Source organism: Rhinolophus ferrumequinum (assembly GCF_004115265.2).
Source record: "Rhinolophus ferrumequinum isolate MPI-CBG mRhiFer1 chromosome 5 unlocalized genomic scaffold, mRhiFer1_v1.p scaffold_110_arrow_ctg1, whole genome shotgun sequence".
NCBI classification, from domain to species: Eukaryota; Metazoa; Chordata; class Mammalia; order Chiroptera; family Rhinolophidae; genus Rhinolophus; species Rhinolophus ferrumequinum.
In genome coordinates, this window is record NW_022680355.1 from 10,813,875 (window position 1) to 10,831,443 (window position 17,569).

General features: G+C 37.3%; 1 protein-coding gene across 1 annotated transcript in view; it reads left to right on the forward strand.

Moving 5' to 3' along the window:
- APBB1IP (amyloid beta precursor protein binding family B member 1 interacting protein) overlaps nucleotides 1–17,569 on the forward strand; it is a 107,620-nt gene that overhangs the window by 39,605 nt on the left and 50,446 nt on the right. The window contains exons 2-4 of the mRNA XM_033100616.1: nucleotides 12,260–12,331; nucleotides 13,446–13,533; nucleotides 16,759–17,051. Coding sequence (XP_032956507.1) covers nucleotides 12,260–12,331; nucleotides 13,446–13,533; nucleotides 16,759–17,051 — 453 coding nt within the window. The remainder of the gene's footprint in view (nucleotides 1–12,259; nucleotides 12,332–13,445; nucleotides 13,534–16,758; nucleotides 17,052–17,569) is intronic.

The following is a 17,569-nucleotide window of genomic DNA, read 5'->3' on the forward strand; positions in this document are numbered from 1 at the left end:
CCATGCTTGGATATTTAAGAATTTTAGCAATCACACAGGGAAATCTTCCTTGTACCAGAACACGTTGGTCTTCACTGTCAAAGCAAAATGAACAATTGATGCCAGTGTTTCTCCTCTCCTTCATCCTTTTCCACTTTCAACTTGGACTTTGGAAGAAGACTAATTTTTTAAAATCAGCAATCAACACCTTGGGATTACCAGAAAATTTTCATTTCAACCTGTTTGTTATGCAAGATGCCTAGATCCAGGCTTATGCTTGCCTCTCCTTTTCCACCTAGACGAGGGGTGGGTCTCAAGGCCATGGCCAGATATGAGCCTTATATGGTTTTATGATAATTAGATGAGACGACATATCAGTAATGCACAGGATAGATTGTTTTTTTTTAACTTTGTCTTTGCCTGCCTCTACTTTTCTTTCTCTCCCTCTTCCTCTTTCTTTTTTGTTTTGCTTTGTTTTTTAAACTTGTGTCTGTCATTCTCTTATACAACCACAACACAATGATCACACTCAGGAAATTTAATTGATTTAATACATTTTCTGATATACAGTCTATATTCAAATTTCCAAATTATCCCAAAAATGTCTTTCTTTTTTTCATTTGAAGAGTTCAGACCAGTTATTTTGTTTGTTTTACAGAATGTCCCTCAATTTGGATTTGTCTGATTCCTCTGACTAGACTCAGGCTAAACACTCAGGCAGTGGTGTTATAGAGGTGATGTGTCCTGAGTTCATCATATTAGGGGTAGGGGATGTCAGAATTCCTCTTAATGACGATTCTAAGTTTGATCATTTGATTAAAGCGTATCTATCATATTTTTCCATTTCAAGGTATTCCCTTTGAAAGTATTAAGTAATATGTTTTTCTGTGTCTACTGTTTACTTCTGAATTCTGTTGAGTATTTTAGGGTAGTATTCAACATCTCACCTCTCACCTACCCTAGAGCTTGACTTAGCAGAGTGGGGTGATACTTTGAGTGAATATCATTCCCCAAGCATCTATCACCCATTGGTGTCACATCTATTGTTATTCTTGCCACCCACTGTGGTGGTTGTAGAACCATTTCCCTGATATCTCTCTCTCTCTCTCTCTCTCTCTCTCTCTCTCTCTCTCTCTCTCTCTCTCTCTCTCTCTCCCCTACCTTCATTTCCCCTCCACTGCTGTCTCTTCAGTCATTTATTCACAAATACATTTGAAGGTCTTGCATGACCGAGGCAGGCACAGTTCTCAGAACCAGGAATACAAAGTTGTTCCCACCCTCAGGAAACTTAGATGAATATGTTACAATTTATTTTTGTATTCATCTGTTCACGTAACAAGTATTAATTCAGTGTCCAGCATGTATTTACATTGCTCTACTTGCTGAGAATGCAGCAGTAAACAAAACAGTCAAACCCCTGCCCTCACAGGGCTTACATTCTAGTTGGTAAGTTGAGAGAACATAAACGGGAAACATAAACAGGAGAACATAAACATAAACAGGAGAACATAAACATAAACAGGAGAACATAAACAGGGGAAACCGGGCTTGTGGGAAAGAGTTGATTTTGAAATGAGTGAGGGAAGACTTCAGTAATGAGGGAAAATTAAGCAAAGACCTGAAGGCAGTGAGTGAGAGAGCATGCCATTTAGGGAAGTGGGGAACCAGTGCTCCAGACGGAGAGAAAAGAGTGTGCACACGTGTGCTGACAGTGTTCAAGGAACAGCTGCAAGGCCAGTGTGAGCTGAATTAAGAGATAAAAATCAGAGGGGCAGGGGCAGGACAGTGCTAAGTAGCAGCTGAGTATGTGAAATAAGAGAGAAATTTGGGTTAGAGATACACTCTTAGGAGTTGGCAGGCAGCATGTATGTGGTCTTCAAAGCCGGGGTCACCTAGGAAGTGAGTATAGATAGAGGCCAGGAGGAAAACTAGGAGATCAGGACAAACCAATGGAGGAGACTAAAAGGAGAGGAGTGAGGTATGATTCCCGGGGCCTGAATCTTACATAATTTGGAGAGACTCCCTTTTAAACACAAAATTTAAGAGAAAGGAAATCACTAATTCTTTTTTTTTATGACTTTGTTTTTTTATTAGGGAATATTGGGAACAGTGTGTTTTTCCAATACCCATCAGCTCCAAGTCAAGTTGTTGTTTCCTCTTTAGTTGTGGAGGGCACAGCTCACTGGCCCATGTGGGAATCGAACCGGCAACGTTGGTGTTATGAGGGCTGCGCTCTAATCAACTGAGCCAACCGGCTGCCCACAAATCACTAATTCTTTAAAACACGTATTACAAACATCACAAAATGCAAAAAATAACCTTAATTGTTATTATTACTAATTAACTGCCTGATATGTTTTTTTCCTACATTTTTGGCTGCTTATTCTTTGATCATTTGAGGATGAATTTGAAATACAATTTTCTATGGAGGAAATACTTTAGTCTTTCCTTCGGCCTGGTTGTTCAAAACTAATTTCATTATTAATAGTTCAGGAAAAGTTGACTTCAGTCTCACAGCTCTCTCCGGTAAGGCCTCATCCGTGACTTCCTCTGTGGTTTCTTACTCTGGTGGTTCTTCTTGCCCCAGAGCAAGGCCTCAGAGAACTTAAGCATTTTCTCTCACTAAATATGGCACAGCTCCCTATGGCTCCCAATGGCCCAGCTTAGCTAGGACCACACAGCCATCAGTTCCTGCCCCCTCCCAACTGCTGGTCCTGGGGGCGATGTAAGGTGGCCAGAATGAAGCCTGGGTCAGGGCGACCTCATGCAAGGAGCAGAGCAGAACAGTGTCTCCTTCAGATCTTCTCCATGGAATAAAAGGAGATGTCCATGAGATCTACCATGGATCCAGCTCTTGCTGGAGTCCAGGTGAAGTGGAGGTAGTGCTGGCAGCCCACCAGCCCCACTCCAAGCCCTGGGACCCCTACCAAGGTGATCTCCCAGTAGGAGAATAGTGTTCCATGCTGCTGCTAGGGTGCCCGAAGAGAAACACAGTCTTAGGAGAGCCCTGCAAGTGAGGAGCCGTGAAGCTTCAAGGTCAATGGCCTCTGTTAAGAGGAAAAGCAGGAAAGAAAGCTTTCATAGAAGCCAAGTGAAGAAAGTATTTCCAAAAGAGGGTGATCAAGGAACTGTGTCAAATGCTGTTTAAGATGCTAAGAATCAACCATCGGATTAGCAACATGAAGGTCATTGCTAACTTTGACACAGTTTGGTGACATGGTGGGAACAAAAGTCCAGTGGGGTATGTCTCAGTTAGTTTGGGCTGCTATTACAAAAATACCATAACCTGGGTGTCTTAAACAACAAACATTTATTTCTTGCTGTTCTGGATTTTGTGAAGTCCAAGTTCAAGGTGAGGCAGATCCTGCGTCTGGTGAGAACCTGCTTCCTGGTTTGCAGAAGGCTTTCTTGTATCCTCACACGGCAGAGAGGGGAAAAATGGAGATAGATAGATAGATAGATAGATAGATAGATAGATAGATAGATAGATAGATAGATAGATAGACAGACAGATAGATATAGAGAGAAAGAGAGATAGAGACAGAGAGAAGCAAGTTGTCTCATGTCTCTTCTGATAAGGGCGTTAATCCCAATATGAAGGCTTCGCCCTTGTGACCTAATTAACTCGCAAAGTCTCCATCTGCCAATGCTGTCACATTGGGGAGTAGGATTTCAACATACGAATTTGGGGGACGGCACAGACATTCAGCCACATGTGGGTAAATTCAAGGGAAAACAGACACGGGTGGGAAATAGTGAATCCACATAATTCACGGGAATTTTGTGAGTGAAAATTAACATCCATAGTTTTTATTTACAAAGGAGTGAATAATATTTTTTCTATTTTCATCTCTTCAAAAAAAACCTAAATTATGTTATCACTTTGGTTTAATGTCACAGTAGATCCTAAAAACAAAAGCAGTTCCCCATTCCTTATACAGATGCTCAAAACAGAATAAAAAGGGAACTTCAGACAATCTCATCTCTTTTCAGCCCACGTAACATATCCACATGAAACTAGTCTACAGTGTGTCTCCCAGAGACATAGGAAAGCCATCTGGACAGATGGAAGTGAGAATATTGTGTTCACACGAGCTGACCTTTGTTTCCCTGCGTCACGTGCTGTTCACTTCTGAGTCTTGTTGAACATTTTTGGGTCATCTCACTTTCACCTACCCTGGAGCTTGACTTAGTAGAGTGCATTCCTCAGCCCCAGTTCACCCTGCATTCACTCAAAAGCAAAGCAATTTGGAAATAAGTGAATTTAAAAATTAAATAATACTTTAAAAAATTAATGGCAGCCCATCTCGTGTTCTGTGTGTGTGTGTGTGTGTGTGTGTTTCCACACTACGAAAAATTCTAAAGTTTTTCAAAGCACCCCTTAGTGGTTTTTAAATTATTGAAATAGTTCATGTCATCTCACGATCACTTTTTCATTTTAAAATGTTTTCCCATCTAACTTTTGCCATCACAATATTGCTTACCAAAGAACCCTATTGTCTTGGCCATTCCTTTTGCATGACTGTACGTGTGCATATCCATAATGCCCACACAGATTTCCTTTGTGATTGGTGGTTGTGTTGGTCAGTATTGTTCACGTGACCATAGTGATTATCCTAATAACTTAATAATTGTTTCTTAGTCTAGTTCTTAAAATGTTCACTGATCTCAGGTATACTGTACAAAGCTAGTTAAGTTGGTCCAACAGATTTCTTCATCTTAGTTCTTCGTTAAGTATTGTTTGATATTATGTGTAATTTCAGAGGTATTCTGTTTCCTGTTTTATGTGACACGGAAGCTTCAGCTTCCCCCCTTCCTCCAAACATTGCAAGAACCTTTAACCATGCTGTGTTGTTCTGAGAACCACTTCCTCTCGATAAGTACCTTCATTGCATTTTGAAAAACAAACTATACTGAAGGAATGAGGTAAAATCCAATACTGTCAGTTATGTCCCAATCATACTGTACTCTAGCTACTTCTTTCCAGCAGCATTTGTGATTATCTGGATTCTGCCAACATATTTTACACCAACTGTCATCCCTATCATGAACAGATGTTTTAAATTTTTCTCTCCCTTTGTATCTATAGTTGTGATGTGTGAGCTGATTTTTTTTCATTGAAAAAAAATAAATATGACCAACTATTTTTTAAATTTAAGAATAATGAAAATACCAAAGCAAATTGATACTGACAGAGCCTCAGATTTTTCAACCATCTTTCTCATTCTAGTTATATTTTAGCTCTGGCAGTCTAGCTATAGACTCAAAACACTGTTCACCAGCACTACGAAATACGTGATAGGAGTTAGGGTAAAGAAAAGAACGGTCTCAATGCAAGGATGCCAACATTTTTATTTAATCATCTTTAAAATGGAAAGAGGTCCAGTATGTAGATAAAGTCTAGAGAGTTCATCCTTGGCACTTCGATAAAGAGAGATATAGTTGTGGAAAACCCACAGAGAAAAATCTTCCAGAGGTTTGTTTAGGCCTAGAAGCGTCTGAAATCAATAAATGTTTGTTGACTGACTTAAATTGTGAAACTTCAGGCAAGTTACTTAATCTCTGGATGCCTTAGTTTCCTCATCTGTAAAATGGGGAAAATAAAAGTGTCCTACCTAACATGGTTGTGAGGATGGATTTAAACAGTCAGTACACGCAAAGCACAAGGACAGGGCCGGGCACAGGGTGAGAACACCTAATAGTTATTAGCTATTATTTTTATTACCAGGCAGATAGAGGGAATGGGGAGAGTCCACTGGCTCTCAACGCACAGCCATGCTCAGAAGCAACAGAGAGGGGTGTTTTCTCTTGGTAGACAGGGAGCTACTGTTCTGATGGAATTTTGAAAACCAACTCTAACCCATCTGAACTTAATTGACTGATTGTTTTAATACATCCCTTGTTGTTTCCTTTACATTGTTTTACTAACAAGTATTCTGTCTTTTCTTTTCATTCTTCCGGCTCTAAAAATTTTATTCTGTTATTGGTATCAGTACCTCAATCCAAATAAAGATTATGCATAACTAAAAGCACAGCTGAAAAGATGAGCTCTGCAACCATTCAAATTAGACCATCCATAATATTCTAATTGAGTTCATAATATCCTAATTGGGTGCTATGGAAAGCAGAATTTTGACAAACAAGCTCCTTATCAAAATTGAAATAACATGAGGTTCTTCATTGATGCTGGCTGTCACTGAATGTATCTCATTTCTGTAAAGCCCAGAATTGGTAATCTCTAGAGAAAAATCTTAACCTTTTGACTTCATGCAGAAGTTGTTATGTGCGCTTTTTAAAAATCTATATGAAGTGTAATCTTTTGAATTGTTTTCTGTTTTAAGAAAACTTCTTATAAGTTTATTATTACCTATTTTATTTAGTATTTAAACCTGTATGTTTTATGAATAAATCTTTTTGTTTTAAATGCATCAAGTAGCCCTTTAATTTAATACTGTTATGCTCAAAACTCAGTTCATAGCAAGAAAGTATAACATATATGTTATAAGAGAGGAGTATTTGAACATGTTCATGTGTGTATATTCATTTTTGTTCCTACAAATTCACAACTTTAAATATAAACACGTGAAAAATGTGGCATTGGCAAATAGACACACACGTATAATTCATTCTCCGTTTTGAAACCCAATGCACAGCAGAGGCATATAATTCTAAGTAAATAGTAAAATACACATAAACATATTATAAATTATATATTAAAGTGATACAGATAACCTGATCTATTACTGTATAATTAAGCTGTTACACTTTTGTTTTAAAATAAGGTATAAATATATATTTACGGGGTTAAAAACAGATATATGATGTGAATAAAGGAATAATTAAGATAGAAGACATAACTTATTTTTATTTGTTAAGTAATGTTTAATTAACCTACTACTTGAAATAGTAACTGATTTTAGATTGAATTAGATAAGAAGGAAAGCCATTGATAATGTCATTCAAGTTGCATGGTAGCTATTAGATTTTGCTCAAAAATTTTGGATTTGAAAACTGATTCAAGCTTAAATAGATATGAGCTCCAACGAAACCTTTGTGTTTACCAACAAAATTTGCCTGTATAATAAATATCAGTATTTACTCACTTGGCAAGCACTGAAAAAAGAGAACTAGTGCTGTGGTGAGTGAGGTTCCACAACCCTCAAGCTGCACAACAGGTTAGAAACAGATGTTCTGTTTCATCATTATAGGAAACATGGAATTTGCCAACCTGTAAGGACTGCCCAGCCCTGGAACGTCACGTCTCTGCGTGCAATGCAACAAGGTCCACGTCTGGGGTGTAGGAGGTAGAATGATAGAGCTTTCTACACAGCCTGAGACCTGCATTCTAGAACTCCTCCCCTTAGTCTGGGAGGTTACTTAATCTCTGTGGGATTTCAACAAAGCATTTTTTAACACAAAGATGAACAAGATCTAATCCTTACTTAATAACAGCTCCCAGTCTGGAAAGAGGTTCTAACACGGTAACAAAAAGAGCATGATTCAGTATGGTAAGTGCTCTTATGGAGTGTTTATGCCAAGGACCATAAATTACTTTGTTTAAAATTCACAATAATCCTATGAATTATGTATTATTCACCTCATGTTACAGACAAGGAAAAAATCCTTTTCAAGGTTGTTGTTGGGGCCAGGATTTACTGATACGGTTGCCAGGTGCAATGGATGGCAGATCTCTCTATTACTGGGTCTGAAGTCACCATTGAAAGTGTTGACACGAGAGCCTGATTTTGAATGACAAATAGGATTTTATGAATGAGAAGTGGACAGAGGAGGATATTATTCAAAGGGAATAGTCTATACAAAGACAAAGAGAATTTTTTAAAGCCTCTTTAGACAGTGTCAATGGCCCTGAATGGCAAGACTTGACCCCTGAAAAGTAGGCTGGGGTACATTCTGAAGGGCCTGAAAGACATGCTAAGACCTGAAGTCTCTCCACTTCATCTTGACCAGCCATGGAAGGTTTTTAAACAGGAGAGTGACACATTTAAATTTGTATTTCAAATTCCCAGCGATAGTGATGAGGCTTGATGGGGGATCTGGGATGCCGGGTGAGCTGATGAGGGTCTCTACTATAGCTTGACAGTGAGAATGGAGAGGAGAGCACTCCACAGGAAAAACCCACAGGAGTTTTGGACTGATTGGATGGAAAAATGGGAGGAGTCAAGGATTATGCCAAGGTTTCTAAATTGGATTAATAAGTGAATAATGACCATTAGCCAAGTGAGAGCCTGCAGGAGGAGAACGCACCAGAGGGGGAATATGGCAGAAATGCCTGTTGGATGTTAATGGGCTATTTTGAGGCAAGCTATTCTGACAGATAAAAGAAGGTCTTCCCTGATCTATGTCCAAAATCATGGCTGGAATTGCTAACCCAAATGGCAATGAAACCTGCATCCAAACTGAATAAAATATATGGGGTTAAGTTTTCCATAGATATAAATGCATGTCCTGTTAAACATATATGTCAGAGCACTTAGAATCAATTTTTTCCAGCTTTACTGAGATATAATTGACATGTAACACTGTATACTTTTAAGGTGCACAACATAATGATGTGATATATGCATAGATTGTGAAATGATCACCACAATAAGTTTAGCTAACAAATTCATCACCTCACATAGTGACTATTTTTTGATATGGATAGACTTTTAAAATATGTATATATGAATTTTATATATGAAACTTATATATCTGAAGAGAAACGATTTGAGGATGAAACTGAAATTTGAGCCTTAAGGAAATATTGAGCATTGGGGGAAATTTCATTACCATTCAAGGAATCAAAGCCCTGGATGTGCAGCCCCAACCGCCCCACCCGTCTCCTATCCATTCCCCACCCCACCCCAAAAAACAACAAAATCTATCTGATAAAGTATTATTCCAGTTTTCTTTTACTCAACAGTTGGCAGTTCTTCCCAGGACACAAAAGGAACTCAAAAATACCGTACTCACAAAGTGTAGTTAATTGTACCCAACATAATGTGCACGTGGCTTGTTTTGCAATCCGTTGCTTCACTAAAGCTGCTCCACCCGTTCTCATCTGTTAACGCAAGTAACACTTTGAGCTCTCAGGACTGGTTCTCTCTCTCTCTTTTTAATCTTAATTTTGACCTTTGGAAAATACCACACATACAAATAGACACAGCCCTATTTTCTCACATATATGTGTGTGTGTATGTGTATGTGTGTGTGTCTGTGTGTATGTGTGTCTGTGTGTGTATGTGTGTTGTGTGTATGTGTGTATATGTGTATGTTGTGTGTGTCTGTATGTGTGTGTGGGTGTCTGTGTGTATGAGTGTGTCTGTGTGTGTGTCTGTGTGTCTGTGTGGGTGTGTGTGTGTCTGTGTGGGTGTGTGTACTATATATATCCACGTGACTCTTGTTCTCTCCATTCCAAAAATAAGGTTTTCTTGCAGGACTGGGGAAATAAGTATGTAAAATGATTATATTTACATATTAATACAAATTTATGTTAATAATAGCCCTTAACTCAAATAAATGTCTTATTATTTTCAACAAAGATGCAACTTTTTCAAACTGCGATTCATGCAGTAGCAGATTTACTTACAACTGTAGACTTACCACACAATGTTGATGTTGACTTCTTTTTATAATTCCATATCAACAGACGGGGGGAAAGGAATGAAGGGGCAAAAGGAAAGATTTTTACCAGATGAACACATGGAGAGTTTCAGCAGAGGGCATGAGAATGTGCTGTTTTGAGTTATTTCCATCTTAGGTGGACCATCCTTAACCCACTATGTATCAGTGGTGTGTACAGGCTGAGGAACTAAGGTCTTTGGGCTCAGTGGTTTTTTTCTGATTCATGGATGCCATGTTTCCTTTCAAGACTTTATTCTTCATCAGTATAGCGCTTTTCCAAATTTAATGATTTAAGAGAAACGATTAATGACGTCATCTTTGGTTCCTGTGAGTTTATTGTAACACTGGCCGGCAGTTTTGAGGTCAGCACATAAATCTATTTTTTCCACTTTGAACGGATTACTTTTCTCTTATGAAAAATTTGAAATAGTTAACACTCACATCTTAACTTTTCCTGTTAATAATAATTCATCTGAAGAATTCCTTTATTTTTTCCCATTATTGTACTACATAATATTCTAATGAAAATGAATTCATATAGCCAGTTCTGGAATTTTATTGTTTATTCTGCTGATTTCCTCTTATTAAAATAATGAATGAATTATCCAATATAAAATTTTGAATACCATATTGTTTGAGGGGACAGTTTGTGAAACCATGGCTTCTTTGTTGACTTAAATACTCTCTTTCCATTTTGTATGTAGTTTGAAGAAGAGAGGGTATGATTCAGATACTTGTAAGCAGCTGGGAGCAGATAAAACCACATGTAAACAGATCCCAGCTTTGACTCTTCTCCCCAACCAGAGGCAGGGCCCACCTGCAGCTCTTTTTCCTTCTTCTGACTGAAACCAACATTAAGCCCAACATCCCACATAATATAAGATGAAATCTTCCACGTTTCTTCACTGATACTATGTTTGGGTTTTCCCTGATCTCTTAGACCTGCACACATAGCTCCACACCTGCAGTGTCTGCCTTACCTGTCACTTCGGCACCTGAGTGCTCAACCTGCCTAACTTGTGTGGTCTGACCCTGAGCATTCAGTGAACAACTTCCTTAGATTGAAACACGTGCCTCCCTCTCCCATGTGTATGCACACCTGATTCTCTCAGGTGTGTCTGCCCCTTAGGAGTGTGCTTGTCCCATCATAGACCTCTCTTGTTTTAACTGAAGTCCCCTTCCTAGCCAACCCAGTTTTGTAGCTACCCATGCTCCTGCAAGATACCTCCTCCCCTGGCGGCCAGATAGGTTGTTCTGGATAATTAACAGTCATCACAGAGATGAGAGTAACATGGGTATGATATTTTAAAAAATCTTTTAGAGCTATACACTGAAATATTTACAGAAAAATAATATTTGCCTCAGAATAATGATTGTGGGAATATAATTATATACCAGGGTGCCAAAAAAAAATGTTTACACATGACTTGTATTCATCTTTTGTTATCAGTATATATTATTATAATTTTAATACAGTTTTTTCTTTTCTTAAAATGTGTATACATTTTTTCACACCCTCTATATGTGTATACATTTTTATACATATATATATATGTATATATATACATACATATACACACAATATTTAAATTTAAAAGATCAATTGTTAAAGCTGGACTTTGGGTACATGATACTTTTCTCTCTACTTTTGTATATGTTTAAAAGTTTCCATATAAAATGATTAAAACACAAACACACACATAATTAGTGTTTGGCTTAAATAATAATACATGCTGATTCTCTACTCGCACCAGACTTCTTAGCCTGAACTGTAAGTAACTTTAATCTTCTAAGTTTTAGAACATTTAGGACCCTTAGACATTATCTACGGCTAACTCCTCATCTTACAGATGAAATAGTTGATTCCCATTGCCAAACAACACCCTACTAAATAGTAGCTGAAGGAGGACTAGTAATCAGGTCTCCTAATTTCCTGGTAATTCAGCCTTGCCAAAAATATCAGGAAGAGAGCAGCTAGTTATGCCTCACAGGGCATTCCCGCCCCAACTTATGGAAACACTTTTCCTCTCTTGGACAATTGCTTCATTTGTCTCAGAGAGAAAAAAAAGTTCTAATGTAAAATACAGTGGGGTTTATTTTCATTTCTTATCACTGGATTGTGTGGCCATTTTAGTTCTAAGTGTTTATCCCCCCAATACTTCCAAATAAATGTACCAAGAGCTGCTATTTCAGAGAGATCTTTGTAAAGTAAGGCATCATTTGATAAAGATGCTTACCCACTCCTGACATACCATTTCTGGGTAAGTTTTTAAATGGAGGTGAAGTTCTCCATTTCTCCGACACAATCATCTGTGGCATGAGGCTTTCTCCTCTTCTAATAAGGGTGTCCCATGGTGACGTGCATTCCTGAACGATGTCCACTTTGTCTAGTTGCCCCAAAGAGACCAGTTTAGTCTGGAGACAAGGTTAGTTTGATTGTCGCCCTGAGGCAGTTCCCAGGATTTGTTTCAATCTCTGATCGAGCAAATTGGAGAGAGGCCAGGCATGGAATTCCAGACTGAAATGAACCTTCCTCTCCATAGCCTTCTCTTCGCGACTTACCCACGGATAGGGCACTTGGAGAAAACGATGGGACAATTATCCAGGGATCAAGCTTTTATTAGACTGCTTATATCTGGGTTTCTCTCTTTTTCAGATGGGTGAGTCCAATGATGATATAGACCAAATGTTCAGCAATTTGCTGGGAGAGATGGATCTTTTGACACAGGTAAATTCCCCTTTTCAACTTTCAAATTAGAAAAAAACAAAATGGGGTTACAGAATTTGTTTTAATATAATGAATGAGAGAGCTATCTTTAAAAAAAATAACAAGATTGATATTATATATTCCTGATGTGTGTGACAGTGGTAGGGGAAATAAATTAAGCTTTCTTCCTGTTTATACCCTTTTGAGTTCAGTTAATTGAATACATTGGTCACACATAAATTCTGTTATGGCAATTCTTATGCTCATCATGGTCAAATATTTAGCCAATAGAGGAATTTTCCCCAGGTGAATCCCTCCCACAACCACCATCATTGACCAATTTCCCCTGCAGTTATCTTTATATAAAGACTAGCTAAGAAAAATTACATGATCTTTAGTAAAGATTCTCCACCAATTTTTGAGGAAATGCTACATTTTAAAGAACTAAATAGGAGTTACTGGGGCCCCTTGATTACACTAGAAGAACTTAGTCCCCACAAAGTAGCATGAAAGCCACTCAGCCATAGTCTCCAGCTAAGAAAAGGCTGTTGGCACCACGACCAGATTAGGTCAGAGGTCAATCACTGTCAGGCAGACTGACAATGTTCAGTCTGAGCAGGCAGAGTTCAGGGGCTGCTGACCTGAGAGACACTGGCCCAAGTTACAAAGCCAGTGAGTCTCAGTGTCTTACAGATTCAGAGAGGAGTTAGCTCATCACTTTCTGTGTAAAACAGTGAAATAAAAATGACCCACTATCCTTAAATGAGATAGGGATCTTAAACTTTTCTACAAAATAAATGAAGAATAGTCTATATTTTTAAAGAATACTGTCTAGTGTAGATGTCACAAATGCATCATTACAGGAAATTTTTTTCTGCTGCTTATAAAAATTAACCATCTCATTTTTATCATTCTCAGTTGACCTGTTTTATTTCAAGATGTACCTTAAGTTCTAATCTTCTGTAGCAGAAAAAAAAATCACATAAAACATTTTCAAATAGAAATGCTATTTTTAAAGAACATATTTAAAGAGAGAATGTGTAAACAATAAATGACTTTTGACTTAATGATTAAATGTGCTGCAAAAATGATCGTCTCATGATTAACTTTTGGGGGCGGGGATCTATTTCCACAGAGTTTAGGAGTTGACACTCTTCCTCCTCCGGACCCTAACCCACCCAGAGTTGAGTTTAACTACAGTGTGGGTTTTAAAGATTTAAACGGTAAGCATGATCATTTATTTCCTTAAGTAATATGAAATCATAATGATGACTAACACCTGTATGGAACTACAATTTGAAAACAAAATTTAAGGAGCTTGAACATAATGATAAGTCTAATTTTTATAGTCCTGGATTTCAGAGTGTGTGTTTCTTTGTCTGGATTAAATTGAGAGGCCAAGGAGGTACTTTTGCTAATAACGAAAAGGAACACTATCCTGCATTTGTGCAAAGTCTCAAGACTATTTTATTTTTTTTAAAAAGTAAAGGGAGTTTCTTCTTATTTCTAAGCCCTTAAAATAATAAGGAATAGTAGTATAAGAAAATATTAATAAGGAAATGTTTCTTCATGGATAATGATAAACTGTCCATTTCATAGTGAACAGTTTGAAAGAATGCTTCCAAATATATTTTAATTTATATATATAATTAATATGTAATACGACATATTTCCTCTATTTGACAATTTTATTCTTCCTGAGATCATCACATTATTTTGTTAACGAAATCTCTCTTTTAGTGCAGAGAGGATCTTTAGCCCACGTGCTATTCAGATTATAATGAATCTTGAGGTCATCGCTTCCAAATTAATGAGAATTCATTGCAACTCTTGAAAAAGATTTACCAAAAACTGGCAGTGCCTACCAAAAGAATGAAAAGCTAAATAATAGAGAAGCCCAGTTACAGAAATCCGGAGTCCCAAGTTCCATTTACGTCACTCACTGGATTTCTCTGTTTCTGTGCCTGTCATTTTCAGTAATTTCTGATAAACCCTTAGGTGCCAAAGTCTGTATCTTGATAAATTATGATACAAGTCTTCGATTTTCTCTTTTTTCCATTCTCGCTTCTATTTGCTACATAAATTTATTATTCTTTTCCGTCATTTCCATTGTAACACTGAAAGATGGTAACATTCATCAAGTTTCAAAAAAGGAATACACTTCTGTAAAATTATGATATTAATAGATAACATATATTTGCACACACTTGTAACAGCTGAAATCAGATCTATTAAAATTTAAATTTAATCAACACCTCAGTTCAATTGTAGTCAACTCAACTAATTCTTTCTAAGCACTAACTCAGTACCTGGTATCAAAAACAGTACTGAAAATAATAACAAAGAAACCCAACAATATATAAATGTAGTAATGTTAAGGTATAGTAACAAGAAATTCTTTGCATTGAAGAGACAAGAAGTGCACAGATGGTACAATTCGGGTATAGAACAACACCATAAAAAAGTACTGATGGGTACCAAAAATTAAATTTGGGGGGAATTAGAATAAGAATAGGTTTTACTGCCTTCACTTAAAACACAGCTAAAATGGGTTAAAAATATTTTACCTGAAGTCATTCAGAGAGTTAGTGGCAAACTACAGAAAAGAATCTATTGTTAGTTTCTTCCCCAATTCCTTACTATTCAATTTCATATTGGTAAATTCAACATTATAATTTGCTTTGGGAATTGTTAATATGAGTATTATTGTGGGAATTTTGTCCCTAAAATTTTTATAAAGGATTAAAATCATTTGCTTATATCTCAACAGTCACAATGGAATTGGTAACATTAGGAAATTATGAATATGCTTCAATAGTTCTACATATATTATCTCTGAAAACATTTTAAATTAATTTAACTTAATTTTATAAGGAAGTTATATGTAAAAATGGCTTAGAAGAAAATAAACCCTTTCTACACATTTAGGAGAGCTAAACTTCAGTCCTAGCGCGGCACTCTAGAACTGTTAACATTAATATAATGTGCTACGTGGTTTTTTTATTATGATGATGTTTGGCAATAAATTATTTCACCAAGCTTTATGCTTGTTTGTTACTGAGTAGGCTTCATTTCCACACTCCCATTTCCTCATTCCAATTCATCCTACACATAGCAGCTAGAATTCTCTTTCTAATGGATCACTTCCATCCTGCCCATCCTTTGTTCATTAATTTGCCATCCAATGTATACCTGACCATCAAAGCTCTCTGACCGACACCACGACACCACTCCTACCCCACGCAGTCTTATCAACTCTCAGGATCACACGTCTGATTTCCGTAGTAATCTCACACATGGAAGAAAATCTAATTAGAATTGTCCTCCCTTCATCCTCTCTGAAAATCCATGTCCACCTTTCCTTTAAAAGTTAACTGTAAAATATATGGCGATGGAAGGAGAGCTGACTGTGGGTGGTGAACACACAATGCAATGTATAAATGAAATATTATAGAATTGTACACTTGAAACCTATAAAATTTTACTAACAATGTCACCCCAATAAATTTAATAAAAAATTTTTAAATTTAAATCCCAGCTCACTGTCTTATGAAGTCATTACTATTTAATCATAATTTAATAAATTTTTTTTTACTTCTCAACCCCCTTAGTGATTTATTTTCAGCTATTTATCATTAATTGTTCTTTTTCTCAATGTGAGAATTCCTATAGTTGAGTGGTGTGCCTCCAGAAGTTCTGTCCTCACCCCAAAGTCTCAAAGCATATTAAACCCAGTTCATTGAGACCCATTTTCTCCCAAATATATTCATCAGGGGTACTCTGCCTGCTCTGCAAAGGCTGGGAAAGAACTTTACTTTCATTTCCAATGTCTCCCCTCCCCTACTTTTCTAAAACTCTAAGACCTTCCACCAGAATATATAAGAATTCTCTACTTAGGCAGGTAATCATGCACTTGGTATTAACTTTACAGCTGGTCTGTGAGGTCCCCCAATGTAAGGAACACATTTTTCTCCTTTTTTTTTTTGGCAGGGGAGGGATTTTTTTTCAGCTTTATCAAAGTGTAACTGACAAATAAAATTGTAATATAGTTAAAGTGTACAACGTGATGATTTTATACATGAATACATTGTGAAAGTTTCCTTCCTGTGAGTGAATTAACACATCCATCACCTCACATATGTACCTTTTGTTTTTTGTTGTTGTTGTGTTTTTGGTGAGGACATTTAAGTTCTACTCTCTTAGGAAATTTCAATTATATAACATAGTGTTATCAACTCGAGTCACCATGTTGTACATTAGATCCTCAGAGCTTATTCATCTCATAACTGAAAGTTAGTACCCTTTACCACCTTCTACCAGTTACCCCTACACTTACCCCACCAGCTTCTGGCAACCAGTATTCAAATATTATTTTTAAAAATGACCTTCTTTTAGTTTTTCCAGGGACAAATCATTGTGTTGGTCACTAACATGATTTTCCCTATCAGAATCCCTAAATGCACTGGAAGACCAAGATTTAGATGCGCTCATGGCAGATCTGGTAGCAGACATAAGTGAGGCTGAACAGAGGACAATCCAGACACAGAAAGAGTCTTCTCAGAATCAGCATCGTTCAGCACCTGTGGATGTATCAGATTTCAGTGGAGCAACCTCTCTCACTTTCGAAGCAAATGTTGCTGAAACTAGTATAAGCCCATATGAGGATGACTTACCACCCCCACCGGCTGATCCCATGTTAGATTTTCCTCTGCCACCACCACCTCCCGAACCTCTCTCTCAGGTAAGTGTGCAGGGCCAGAGAGGGCAGGACCTTTGACCTCTGCTGCTCATCTTCTTTGACTTTCTTCTAAGGGAGACTTCCATTCCTAAGTTTGGACTCCCAAGGCTGAGATACTAAAAAACAAGGTTACTGAGTATGTTCATTGCAAAGGCAGAGTCTTCCCAAAACAAGATACATAGGTGTGTATAAAGAACATATTAGGGCCATATTAAGGAATTATTAAATTTGGCTAAAATCTATATTTGTATATAGCACTTCCTGGTAATACTCAATTTGGGGGGGTAATGTTTTATTAACTTGGTATGAACTGTGGGACTAATTTATATATCTTTTTGTCCCTGGTCCTAGCCCAGTACATGAAGAATAGAAGTCATTCCTTACATATTTCTGAATTGAACTAAATGGAATTTTGCTGAATTTGGCAGCTTTTTTCAACAGGGCAAAGATATGTATCACCTGTAATGTCATAGTTGGGAAGGGGTGTTGGGGAGCAGGCAGGTGATGAGTGTTTGATATTA